Here is a 13869-nt window from a genome sequence, read left to right as displayed (position 1 = left end):
CCTTCACCTTTCTGGAAATTTATTCATGCATGGTAGTATCTTAAATTCATTTGTGTTTTTAAGCTTGCAGGTAGGTCTTTTCTTCAGAATGAACAAGCACACATTCTAATGGAGCCAGATCCCTAGCTAGTGTACATACACACGAGAAACAATAGATGTGAAAAATGGTTCTGTCAGTTGTAGAATATATTCTGGGTTTAAATTGTATGCCATTTGTCACTTAAATTAGTTTTAAAATCTCCTTTTTGTGTCTGTCATAGTAGTCTGTGACACCTGTCACTGTAGGCTGTAATTCTGATCTCCCTTTCATCTGCCTTAATAATTTCTACCTGTTCCTGAATTATTAATCTTCTTTTTGACAATTCTAAGTAATTTATTTTCTGCTGGTGCTTTAATTAGCAGTTTGCTTCCCAGTAAAGTGCTTGCTGACTTAATTGTGCAATCTTTCGCTTGACAGGAAAGGTGTAAACAAAGAGAATTTTGAATCAAATTCAAATTTCCACAATGTCATGAAAACTAACTTCAAAGATGAGAGGAAAAAAATTACTATAGGCACTTCAAATATAATTAAAGCTGTCATTGGGTTTTGTACCACTATGTGATTCTGTCATACCCTGTGGAAAGGCAACATTTACTTTTACATGCTTATTAAATAATATTTTGGAAGCCAGGACTACGTACTCTCAAATCAGATAAGATTGTATTGCAGCTTCTTATAGAACTTAGTTCTATGATAATCAAGTCACAGAAGCTAAAATAACCAATTTAAACTCTATAATCAAGTCAGTTTATCACCATAGTCATCATATTAGCACTAAACCTAAATGATCATATTGTGAAGTATAGTAACATCTTGTAAAAAACTTCAGCCACCACAGATTTTTCACATTACTGTATTTTCAGTGGAATTATTTTATTTGATGTTTAACAATTTAAAAGCAATGAACAGAGAAGGTGTTTTCAGAGACCTGAGACAGTCTTTCTGAGTTTTGGTTGTTTATAACATGTCTGCAGTTAGTTGGTTGGCCTCTCTATCTCTGGATTTTAATTTACAGTAGGAGTTCTGCGTAAAAGACTTCCAACCTTTGTCTGAGATGAGTAGATCTGTGATCTAGATAATCAAATCTAATTGTGAGAGGGCTATATTTAGGATTATGGTTATGGATTTTGGAGATGTGTAAGTCAGATGAACAAACAGCAAATGATAAAAAGTAGAGTATCTGTTATGTGGGGTTTTACTTGTAAACTTTATAAATAATGAATTATATACAAATAGTTTCATTTGACCTAATGAGATAAAAACGGCATCAGGTTAGATGTGAGGAAAAAATACATTTTAAAGAAACATATTTCTAGGGTGAGTAAAGTTGTGTTTACTAAATTTGAGAAATCACTAGGATAAGGACATTGAGACCAATTGAGTTATTTGCATAGATTTGAGGGTTAGCTCATATATTGCAGAGCTGGAAGAATAAAAAGAAACTTTTCAGTAAGGGCATTTTTCCAAGTTACACATTAGACAACAGGAGAGTTATTTATTTATTTGCACATAAGACGTTTAGTGAGTCCAAAAACATTAGAAATAAACTTAAAGCAGTATGTGAAAATGTTAGGTTACAAACCCAGTGCCAAGAAATGTGATTATACCAAAGTTCAGATGACCTTTACTTGAGTATTAACCAAAAAAAAAAAAAAAACCACATTTTTTAAAATTTTAAGATGCTTTTGGAGTTTGATTATATCTCTTTATACTTTATTTTGGACTAGCTGATGACAAAATCATGAGCATGTTTATTTTCCAGTGAAGACAGATTAATTTCCAATTAAATGCTATTATTTAAAAAAAAAAAAAAAAAAACAGGAGAGAGAAAGAAAATTAAAATGAATGAATGCACCTTTCTATGAAACATTTGTGATCAAATACGTTATAATCCCTCTGATACCTTAATATATTAAATTGAAATTAATTGAAAATAATTATGGAACCTGCCCACGTATTTTCATTATATGAATTGACAATGATTAAAAATCTAAACAAGGAGCGTACAAGATTAAAAAATAATAATAATTAATTTAAATCATTGTAGAGTGCACTAGTACAGAAAATAAAATGTGTCCTGCTTACTTGGCAAGGTTCTCTGAATTGCTGATTTCCCAGAAATGTGGGATGGTCTCCAGCTGTGCATTGTTAACACTCACATATTAAACATCTGAGCCCAGTTAATCAACTATTGAGCTGTAGCTCTTTGATGCATCATAACCTTGCATTTTCATTCCTTGCAGAAGGGAATCCATATACCTGGTGGGTTGGAAAAGCCAACGAGAAGCATTACTATTGGGGTGGATCGGGACCTGGCATTCAAAAATGTGCCTGTGGCATCGAACGCAACTGTACTGATCCCAAGTACTACTGCAACTGTGATGCTGACTATAAGCAATGGTGAGTGGTTACAGGAAGACAAGGTGAGAATGACCAGGTTGGCTTAACTTATACAACTGTTGGCATAATTCTAAATGTCGTTTATTTATATGTTTTACTTCCTACCAAAGAATGAAGGCAAAGAAAAAATCTTATGATACTTCCTACTGCCAGGTGTCTACCCATCTCTTAATTTCCTTTTTGTTTATGGTGTCTGTAACTGTCAAATGTAAAGGAGTACAATTATGTTTTCAAGCCCACTGAGCTATAGAAAAGATTGCCAGTCCTAATAGTTATAACAATCAAAAATAGCATTTTGGCTTCCCATGCAACTTCATATTGATTAGTATTACAATACAATAATTAATTTTATTTCTTTTTGGAATAAAAAAGGAGAAAACTGCCTGCATTTGCCTGTTGAATGTGAGAAATGGGAGTTCAAGTTACTCATCTAGTGACTCCAGCCCTCATTATCCATCTTTCATCAGAAAAATATGTTGAGAATTGGATGAAAGAATATTACAGAATGATGCTCTGCTTTTCAGAGGAAACTATTGCACTTTACATGACAGATTTAAATATTTGTTGCCCTGTTGGTTGACAGTACAAACATATAGCCCATTCAGGCTGAGACAGTGAAAACTAATTGTAGTTTTTGCTCTTAATATATGGTTATTGGTTCATCACAGGTGGGACAAGCTTAACAGAGAGACTGAGGAAGTCCTGCTCGAGAGTATTTTCCAGCCTAGAAATGGGTAGTTTGCTGTGAGATAATTGCTGTAGGTTTAAATCCCTTCAGGCAGAAAAGAGAATTAAACCTGCATCTGTGATATTCCCCATAAACACTCTAACAATGAAGCCACTACATAAAGATCATCATCATTTTGTGGGAGACCCTCTGTGCTCTGAGAATGCTTTATTTGTAAGCTTTAACTCTCTTTGTAAGCTTTAACTCTCTTTGTAAGCTTTAACTCTTTTCTCATAACTCGCAGCATCATATTTTACCTGGTATGCAATGTTCAGTGACCAACTGGAACCATACTTTTATGAACACATTTTCCATTAATAAAAACCTGTTGGTAATAGTAATGGATTTGGGGTTTTGGGGGGGGTTTTGGGTTTTGGTTTTTTTTTGAGAGTAGGGAGAAACACAAAATCACAGAATAGTTGAGTTTGGAAGAGACCTCAGAGGTTATCTAGTCCAAATTCCTTGCTCAAGCAGGGCCATCTGGAGACAGCTACTCAGGACTATGTGTCACGATTTTATTTCAGGGAAAAACATCACTACCTTTGAAAGAAGTCTTGGGAAGGAGTTAATAGTAGGAGTGACACAGGGCTAACAGCTTTTTAAACAAACTAATCACACCGGGAAAAGGGCTATTAAGAAAGAAAGAGAACAATTAAAAGGGTTTTTTCACCCTTCAGAGAAAGTCTCCTTGTCCCAGGGATCTCTGTCTCTTTGAAGTCACTGATGCTCTGCCTTTCGTTGGTGCTGCTTTTCTTCCTTCCCTGGCTTCTCCTCTCGCCTCTGATTTTCCCTTTTTTCCTCTGACTTTTTATATAGTAAAAAGTTCCTTCTTTTCATCAATTATTGCCAGAGGTTGCCAACTGGTACAAGCAGGTCTTCCCTTTGTATTCAGCTTTTCTGGAATCCTTGTAGTTGCTACCAATTTGCATTAGATGGTCTGGTGACCAGTATTATTAGCATTTTATCTTTTTAGTCCTGACATAAGAGGGGCGTCTGTTGATGAGATTTTGCTGGAAATAGGTTTGATACATTTTAAACAGTGTAAACAGAAAACTGCAGAGCCAGACTTTTGTGGATTTTAACAGAGCAAAGTAAACTGGGAAGCCAGAGTACTGCTGCTGAACCAGGAGGCATTTTTTTTTCTATTTTCAATGTATTAACGCCACATTACATCACGTCTAGACACAGCTTCCCTGAGCAGCCTGTGCCAGTGTTTGTCATGCTCACAGTAGTGTTCCCTGATGTTCAGAAGGAAACCTGTGCTTCAGTTTGTGCCCATTGCCTCTGGTACTGTCACTGGGCACCACTGACAAGAGTCTGGCTCTCTCTTTTATAGACTTTCCCTTCAGGTATTTATGCACATTGTTGAGATGATTCCCCTGAATCTTCTTTCTCCTCTCCAGGCCGCACAGTCCCAATCCTCTCAGCTTCACTTCACAAGAGAGATGCTTCTCATATTAGTGGCTCTTCATTGGACTCTCTCCAGTAACTCCCTCTCTCTCTTGTACTGGGGAGCCTGGAGCTGTACACAGTCCTCCAGGTGTGGCTTCACCAATGCCAAGTAGAGGGGAAGGAGCACCTCACGGCCAACCTTTGCATAATTCAGTCCAGGATACAAGGACAAATCAATTGGCTCATGTTCAACTTGGCATCCATCAGGACCTCTAGCGCCTTTTCTGCCAAGCTGCTTCCTGGCTGGGTAGCCCCCAGCATATAGTGGTGCATAGGATTGTTTTATCCCCACTGCAAGACTTTTCTCTGTTGAACTTCATAACATTCTCCTAAACCAGAAGGACTGAGTAAATGTCCAAAGTAGGACTGAGAGACCTAGTGGGACTTAGGTAGTAATTGTTTATTGTAGCCATATCTGTAAGCATCACATTTGGTTGTGGCATGCCCATGATGATTTTCTGCTGCTGGCTAGACAGTGTGGAAAAAGTTTTTATCTGAGTGTGTTTGGGTTTTTCTATTTGTTTTTTTTTGTTGTTGTTGTTTGGTGGTGGGGTTGTGGGTTTGTTTGGTTGATTTTTTGGGGGGGGGAGGGAAGACACTAATAAAGAGGCAGCAGCTACAGCAAACAACTGTATTAGAAAAGGTAAAGAAATAAAATGAGAAAAGAAGTCAGCTGAGTGAAAATTGTGGGAATAAAAGGTGAAGGGCTTAAGCTGAGTGAAAATTATGGGAATAAAAGGTGAAGGGCTTTAACTTTTCTAACCTGGTTTCTGGTTTCACAAACAATTTCCTTGTAATCCTCCCAGGTTACTTGTCCTTGTTCCTCTCTTTGTGGATTTCTCTCTTGTGTTCCATTTTGGCCAGGAGTTCATCATTCATCCATGCCTCCTGGACTTCTTTCCTGATTTCTTCTTTTTAGGGAAGCAGTGCCATTGAACTTGGAGGAGATAATCCTTATTACATGATCCTAATGAGGTCGCTGTTATTAGTAGCATAGAATTCTCTGGTTTGCTTTTAAACAAATTATCCTTCATGTAAATAATTTTAGGTAAATTGCAAAGATTTTTTTTAAAAAAAAACACATCCTATTTGATTTGTTGTTGTTATTACCAGCATTCGTGCAGGTCCTTAAAAAAGGTCTGGCATTGTAGAGATAGACAAACTGTACCAATTAAGTAATGTAAAGGTTTGCAAAGAGATTTTAGTTCCTGTTCCCTTTCACCTCTACAGACAGTTAAACACCCAAATTAGCCTAAATTTCTACAACACAGGCTCCTTACTTTTTCTTAGGTAGCAGCCACAATATGTGAGAAGACATAATATGATGCTGTGTCTGGCTTTACTGGGTTAAGGTGACATAAGAAGCTTTTTCCTTTAGCACCTCCTGATGAGGATGCACCTCAGGTTTCCAAACAGGACAAGGACTTCACTTTCAAGTATTGATGTGACTGCAAATCTTTCAAGAATGATCTGGTGGCCCTACAGATGATCAAAAGGGATTCAGGAGAATTTGAAGATAGCAGTGGTTTGGAAAAATGAGGAAAAGAGCAATGAAAACAGAAAGAAGGAACCTCTTTTTCTTGTTTATCCTCTGGCACAGTTTGAAAAATAAAATTTCTCCAGAGCCTGCAAAAATCTTTTACTTCTTTGAGGTGTCTGCCAGAACACTCTGCAGAATAGGAGGCTCTTTCCTTTCACAACTCTTCTCCTATAATGGGAGTTTCAGAAGACAGTTTCAGGTCATGGGAAAAGATAGATTGACGTGGCTTGTTTGAGTGACAGGAACAGGGTTGGATATCAAAATGCCAGCCTGCGGCTGTGGCAATGGCAGGTAGGTCATTTGTAATCAGATTTAACAGGATATTTAAGGCTCTGGTACTATTGGTAAACATCAAGGTTTAAGTATAGTATGTACTAATTCCCATTGAAATAACTGATATTTCAGCTCCTGACTCCTTTAGGAACTTTTGAAAATCCATCTGCCTTTAAACTTTGTGCACTCTCAGAGCATTCAGAGCTGCTGATGCAGAGACACCTGGCTAGCTACATGATACTGGCTTCTCCTGTTCTTCATTATAAGATGCTTCCATCTTTGGATGCTTTTTTGCCATTACTTTACTACCTAGGCAGCAACTGGAGTTCCCATAGAGGTGTTATGTGTTTAAAAGTGACTACATTATACATTATCTATGTAAAAAACCCAAAACAAACCAAAATGAAAAACAAAAGGAGAACCCAGCATTGGCTCTAATTGATTAAATTTGCCTAATATTTATAGCATTATGTAGAGAAATCTCAAGAAGCAACTGGGGTCAAATATAAATATACCTAAAAGGACTAAAATTTGCAAGGAGGCACATGCATGACTATAAACAGACTATATATATATATGTATGCATGTGTACATATATATATATGAAAAAATTCCAGTTTACCCAGACGTATTGATTGTATACAAAACTCAAGTATTTATATAATGTAACCATATTTTTAAGAAGTACCTGTTAAAATAGACATTTTTGGTAAAATACAGAGGCCTGTATTTAACAAGAAAACATGCTGGTTTGTATTACATGAAACCAGTAAAGAAACAAAACAAAACAAATACCCCACCAGAAAATTATATAGTAATATTCATTATGTACTGCTCATTTGCCTGGCATTTGGTAGACAATGAACCTTGATTTCTAGGAAATTTTGAGGAATTTGGACACACAACTTTGTAAACTGTAATGCAACATATTTGCAGACCTTATGATTATCTTTGAAATTACATATCAGAAAACACAAATAGTAGTTGTGCTTTGTGTTGTAACTGTGTGCAGTAATTATATCTGTTCACCATTTAGAAGTGGAAATATCAAAACTTTTTTTATTTATTTATGCTTTAGAAATAAATTAGTTTTGTGTGTGATGATGGTTAAACTTAGTTTGCAACTTGCATTACTTCACAGGGCTGTTTTTCTTGTACTCTTATAAATCCAGACAACCTTTTTGTTGCTTTTTAGGGTTGCCTTTTGGAGTTCCTCTGTATATTGACATTGGCACCTATAGTTGTGATAATTCCAGTCAGTCAAAATTTAGCACTGTGACAGTATGTTCTAGCACAGAATAAAAATCTGAAGAGGACTAAAGAATGTCAAGCATTCAGACCCCAGTAAAAGTTAGATTTGATACAGCTGGTAGTACATTTTTTCCAAGTGATTGATAGATCTGAGCTGAAACTTCCAGTTACAGATACCTAGAGGCCAGGAAGTTAATTTCTGCATGTTACAGACTGGTTATTAAAACTATTGTAGTAGGGGAAAAGGTCAAAAAGGGCTCTATTAGACAAGGTTGTCTGCAAACACAAAAGGTTTTTCCTCAGTGTTCATGCTACCATAAATGAGTAAGTAAGATGCATGTGAGTGATTTAAAAGTTACTTTGGGGGCAGATGAAGGGCATAGCATCTCTTGCCCAATAAATGACCAGTCTGCTTGTTTTATGTAGACTTTGAAGGAGAGCACCTGCTGTCTTGGAATTATCCCTATGTTTATATTTTATTGTGAATGTATAGCACACAGCTGGCAGTTCCAGTCCAGCATAAGGCAAATCCAGGACCACCTACATTATTCTTCTCCTTTAGAGGTGTTCCATCCAAGAACTGACAACAGCTGTACATATGTTGCTCCTGGGACCTGACAGATTTCCAGCCTGAAGTAATACAGGTTGAGGACACTAGGAGTCTGGAGATTCAGTGTATTATGAGACTTAAAAACAGTACTTCTCTTTTCTCTTCTTTTCTTCCTGCATTACTTATCTCTGGGACTTGATTATTACCTTTTTATAACAAACTGATACCACCTAATGTCTAGCTGTCATCCCACTCATTGATATTAAAGATAGTATTTCCCTTAATGTTTGTGACTCACAGCAGTGACCAAACAACAGAACTAAATCCTAGCTTTCTTCAAAGCTGAAAACACAAGAAAATGTGGACATGAAATCACTGGCAGTCTGCCTCATCTTTGTTAAAACAGCACATTCTTACTTGGTGTTATGTATTCAGACCTGTGTTTTGCAGTTACAATGATTTTTCATCCTGAAAAAAAATACAAGACTAGCATGGCTGAGGCTAAGGAAACAGGAATCTGTGCTTCATGCATCTTGAGCAGAGTCATTTACCTTGCTACATATGTAAAAATGGTTGAGTTCTAGGAACCTGCTAAAAATGATGATTCTCATTTGACTTCAGGTTCATTCATCATCCAATGATAGCAGTAATAAATTAAGTTAGAGGGGAAAGCAATGACAAGATGTTATCCTTGTTTATTAATTTGCTCTGTAAATTGCTGTGAGACAAAAGAGAGTCTTCATCCTGTTGCAAGCTTTACTTCTGAGTGTTGCTGTTCAAGTTTTCCTGTATTCAGCTGAACTTGGTTCCAGCCCATCATAGGCAGCTCGTCTTATGTAGATACTTTAAAGTTACAGAATGATTCAGTAGAAGTCCTGAAAAAGAAATCTATCAGACTTAGGTATCTGTATTTATTACTACCTTGGATATACTTCTTAATGTTGGAAACATCCCATAGTTTTTGAAGTATTTTAAGAAATTTATGAAAGACTTGTGAATTAGCAGGTAAAAATGCAGATATGCGATTTATTTCTTTCATACAAGTAATTTAAAATTTAATTCCCAGCATATTTGTGTTCTTCTTGTTATTAAACTTCATTATTTATGTGCAAGTGACAAAGTGACAGAGAACAAAAATGTCTGCTATGTCTTGCCTATAAACAGTCCGATTTCTTAGTCTGAATTAAAAGCTCATGGTCTTAACTTAAAAGTAAATGACCTTACTGTCACACCTTGCTAGGTGAGGGCAGAGTATACTGTACACTGCAGGACTTAAAGCTGTCAAATATTTCCTCATCATCATCCTCTTCCTCCTTATCATCCTCTTCTTCCACTGTAATGACTCTGCTGTCCATGCAGTGCTATGAAGATGAAATACCCCAGTGCTGATCAGCTAAATGTATTTCACTCAGTGCCTGGCCCTGCTTAGCTCTTGAAGAGAGTTCATTTCTTTTCTCCTTAAATTGTAGGACTCTCAACTGTTTTTTTCCAAATCAGTGCAGTCCTATTTAGAAGACATTTGAAATCTGTGTTACAGTGTAGATGAAGATTGCAGTGCATGCTTGGCTGATATTACACTTAGAAATCATATTTTAGCTGAAGCAACCAAAAGGGAGTCCATCAAACTGAAGGTACTAAGCCTCCAGTGTAAAAAAAATATTTATCTGTTTTAACAGTTGGTTCTTTGGCATTCCAGGATACATATATATATATGCGTGTATAAGGGAGAGAAGAAGAAATAGTCATACACATGGGGGAGAACCCAGGGGCTCATAAGATAAATTTTTTTTGTATCAAGCTCTGGACGTGATGGCAGTATTTTCTTCAGGGCCACTAATCAAAATATCATGACAGTTCATCGTTCAGATAGTAGCAAAACTCCAGCTCTCAGAGGAACTCATTCTTTGTCCTTTTCTCATTTCTGGCAGCAGATTTTTAGCACTACAGAAGACCTGACTGTGAAAAAGGTAAAAAAAATCCAACCCAAGAGCCACATGCACTATTGCTGTTTGCCTGGAAACTGTTGTTATATGCATAGCACATTATTTTACCTTAAAGAGGAAGGTTGCTTGCATTGTGTATGATAGACACTCAAAGCAATTCTGTAACCTTTCATAAAGTCTGCAAATTGAGTTATAAAGGCAATGGTTCTAAAGCAAGAGAAAAGGGAGAAACTGCTTTTATTTTATTTTTTTCTGTAGTTAGTCCACAAAAGTAGTTTAAACTCTATAAATTATTTTAATATCATGGACGAGCTATGATTTTATCTTATTTACCATTCGTATCTCCTTCTTGTCTTGGATTTTGTGTGTGTGTATTGCATAATGAATGAACGCCCCAAACTTTCCAGATTACTAATCTGTAATTAATCATAGTTAGACATTTTGTCCCAGCCCCAGCATCTACACCAGATTCTCCAGTTGTTTTTCTTTCCTCTGCCTTCTGTTCACACACAATACTATAATAATGAAAGTTATTTAATATAGGAAATAGGATCTCTGGAGATCCCTCTAAGTTTGTAAGAACTGTTTGAGTATGCAATGGAGACTTTATAAATAAAGTCCAAGGTAATATGCTGCATTTTTTACAGAATCACAAAATCATCAGGGTTGGAAATGACTTCTAGAGACCATCTAGTGTGACCCCCATGCTAAATCAGGATTGTCTAGAGCACATTACACAGTATTGTATCCAGGCTGGCTTTGGATGTTTCCAGAGAAAGAGACTCCATAACCTTTCTGGGAAGCCTGCTCCAGTGCTTTGTCACCCTCACAGTAATGAAGTTTTTCTTATGTTCCTTTTAGTAATCTTTAAACTGGTAGTAAAATGCTACATGTATTCTTTACACTAAAAGTGTGTCTATATTAGCAAGCTTGCTGACAGAATTTAGATGGCCTTTTTTGTTATATTTTTCTGGGAAAAAAACCCAATTACTGGAAAGAAATCATTCATATAAATCAATAGCTCATTACAGCTAACAATGTGGAGACCTTTACATTACTGTCTTGGGTTAGTGCAGTGGTGTTTTGGAAGCAGGGGGCCACTATATTTTGCTTGGGTTATGGTCAAGTAGAAGTTGTTTACAGGATTACATAAAATGTTGATTGAGGGAAAGAAAATCTTTCTTGCATTGAGGTTGTTGCTTAAGTTACAGAGTTCCCTTTTTTGAAGTCATCCAAGTATCTGAGTGAATATATATTTTTTTATATTAATCGTAAAAGAAAGTGGATTCAAATGAAAACTAAGAAAAGGCTGATTTCCAAGCAAGCAGGCAAATACCAAGATGATAAGATAAAATCAGCTGACAGTGTTAGAAAATGTAATTAAAAAAAAATGCACCAAATACAAAAATCTATCTTTATGATGCAAGATATTATGTTGTCATTGGAAAAACCTATTTACATTTTTTATTTCTATGAAAAAGAAATGTTTAAAATGCTATCCCTAAAAATAGAGGGGCCTACAGGAAATCTGGGGAGGGACTGTTTACAAGAGCATGTAGCGACAGGATGAGGGACAGTGGTCTTAAAGTACAGAGAGAAGATTTAGATTAGATCTTTACTATGACAGTGGTGAAACACTGGAACAGGTTGCACAGAGGTGTGATCAAGGCCCCATCCCAGGAGACTTTCTCAACGTTAGGCTTGACAGGGGGTTGAGCAACCTTACCTAGTTAAAGATGTTTCTGCTCACTGCAGGGTGTCAAACTTAGACACTTAAAAATAGCTTCCAACCCAATGCATTATATCATTCAGTGATTCTATAACTCTTTGAGAGTGGTTAGATTTTGCACTATACTCATCTATAAATATGCATGAGGGGGTGGGATCACAGAGTAATTCAGTCTGAAAGTGGTCCTGGTATCAACTAGTCTGACCTGGTGCACAGAGACAATGGAATCACACTCAGTGGCTGAGGACTGTGTCATTAAGAGTCCTGAACACCTCCAAGTATGAAGGTTCCAGATTCCCTCTGGACAACCTTATGCCAGTGTTTGACAACTCTAATGATGAAAATTTTTTCCTTATGTTGAATTGTGATTACCCATGTTTCAGCATAAGCTGGTTATCTCTTTCTATGTATAAATGTGTGTCTATAGCTATATCTATAATCACACACAGCTTGTTCTTGAGGTGATGTAAGGACAACAGGGAACTTTGTAAAGACTGGAACATTGGATTTAAACCAACTATTGCTTACCAAATGAACTCAACTTTTGTAGATCTCTTCCCTCTTTCCATGAAAGAGGTCTTAAAAAATGAAGTAGGTAATGGCTTTAAGAGTTACTGTATACTCCTAATGCATGCCTCAAATTTTATTTTCCAATTGGAAATGTGTAAGAAGTCCAATAGGAAACGTGTAAGAAAAACCTTTTTAAGTCAAATATCCAACTCTCTGAGTTGGATAATATATATCATTGTATCTATATCATTATATATACAAATATTCAACTCTCTGAGATGAATATTGAAGGGTCCAGTTGCAGAGCTTGCAGAGGTTAGGCTTCAAAATACTGGATCTTCTAGTCCTTTTCTTCCATAATTGTTAAATGATGAGCTCTTGCTAGGCTGTATGCATTCCCTAAAATCTTGATTTAATTGAGAAATAATTTAACAGTTTTACAGGTGGTGACACACTGGATCAAGTTGCCCAGAGGTGCTGTGGCTACATGCTCCCTGAAAGTGTTTAAAGCCAGGTTGGATGAGGCTTTGAGCCACCTGGTCTAGTGGGAGGAGTCCCTTCCTATGTCAGGGTGATTGGAAACATATGGGCTTTAAGGTCCTTTTCATCCCAAATCATTCTATGACTCTAGGAAGCTAGATTAAGGAATGAATGGTGAATTTTGCTAAATTTGGTTTGGTCTTTAGTTGAGGGAAAAGTGGTGATCTGTAGTATAAAGAGAGTTGTACTCAAAGGCTAACAAGAAGAATAATGGAAATCCATCAGAACAAGAAAGTGGAGTGATCTGGCTAATAAATACGTCACAAATCTTGTATAAGTTTGGTCAACAAAATGCTAAAAGAATACTTGGCATTCTAGTCAGCATAGTGCAGAAAAACATATTTTTCTAAGAGATGCATCTTGCCTAATATTCCACAACAATTCCACACCTTCCCTGTAGCGAAGTCCTAAACTTGATTCACTCAGTTGTCTCATAACTCTGTCAGTAAATGCAGTGAGAGAATGGCTAGTTACAGCCCGAGCTGCCTCTGGAGGTGACACAGCTGAGCACATTGCAGGAATACAATGTTTTAAAACTTCATAAATACCAAGCTTAGTCTCTTTTCTCATTTCCTCTGTGCAACATGCATGTGGATATACGTGCACGGAGACAAGACGTAAGGGTACCGCAGAACATGAAAAGGCTATACATAAAGAAAATGACCAAATGATGAAGTTGCATATCCTTGCAAAACCAGATCATCTGTGTTTTAGCAAAAGCAGTAAAAGAAAAACCTAATGAAGTAAATTCATTCTGAGACACAGGAGTGCATGTTTACCAGCAGAGGGATAGTGACAAGTATCCATGTTTTGCTTGTGCTTTATAGCAAAATGTTTGCATAATAAAAAAAAAAAACCATGTAATTACCTCTATGCTGCACCATTAATTTAAACACACTTGCAAATCTTAGAAC

At 36.6% G+C, this 13869-nt stretch overlaps 1 protein-coding gene across 1 annotated transcript in view; it reads left to right on the top strand.

Annotated features, from left to right (window-relative positions):
• CNTNAP2 (contactin associated protein like 2) overlaps positions 1-13869 on the top strand; it is an 816026-nt gene that overhangs the window by 698277 nt on the left and 103880 nt on the right. The window contains exon 14 of the mRNA XM_030444894.1: positions 2284-2440. Within this exon, the coding sequence (XP_030300754.1) occupies positions 2284-2440 (157 nt within the window). The remainder of the gene's footprint in view (positions 1-2283; positions 2441-13869) is intronic.

Source organism: Calypte anna, chromosome 2 (assembly GCF_003957555.1).
Source record: "Calypte anna isolate BGI_N300 chromosome 2, bCalAnn1_v1.p, whole genome shotgun sequence".
NCBI classification, from domain to species: Eukaryota; Metazoa; Chordata; class Aves; order Apodiformes; family Trochilidae; genus Calypte; species Calypte anna.
The sequence above is the reverse complement of the archived record's forward strand: the minus strand, read 5'-3'. Positions and strand labels throughout refer to the sequence as shown.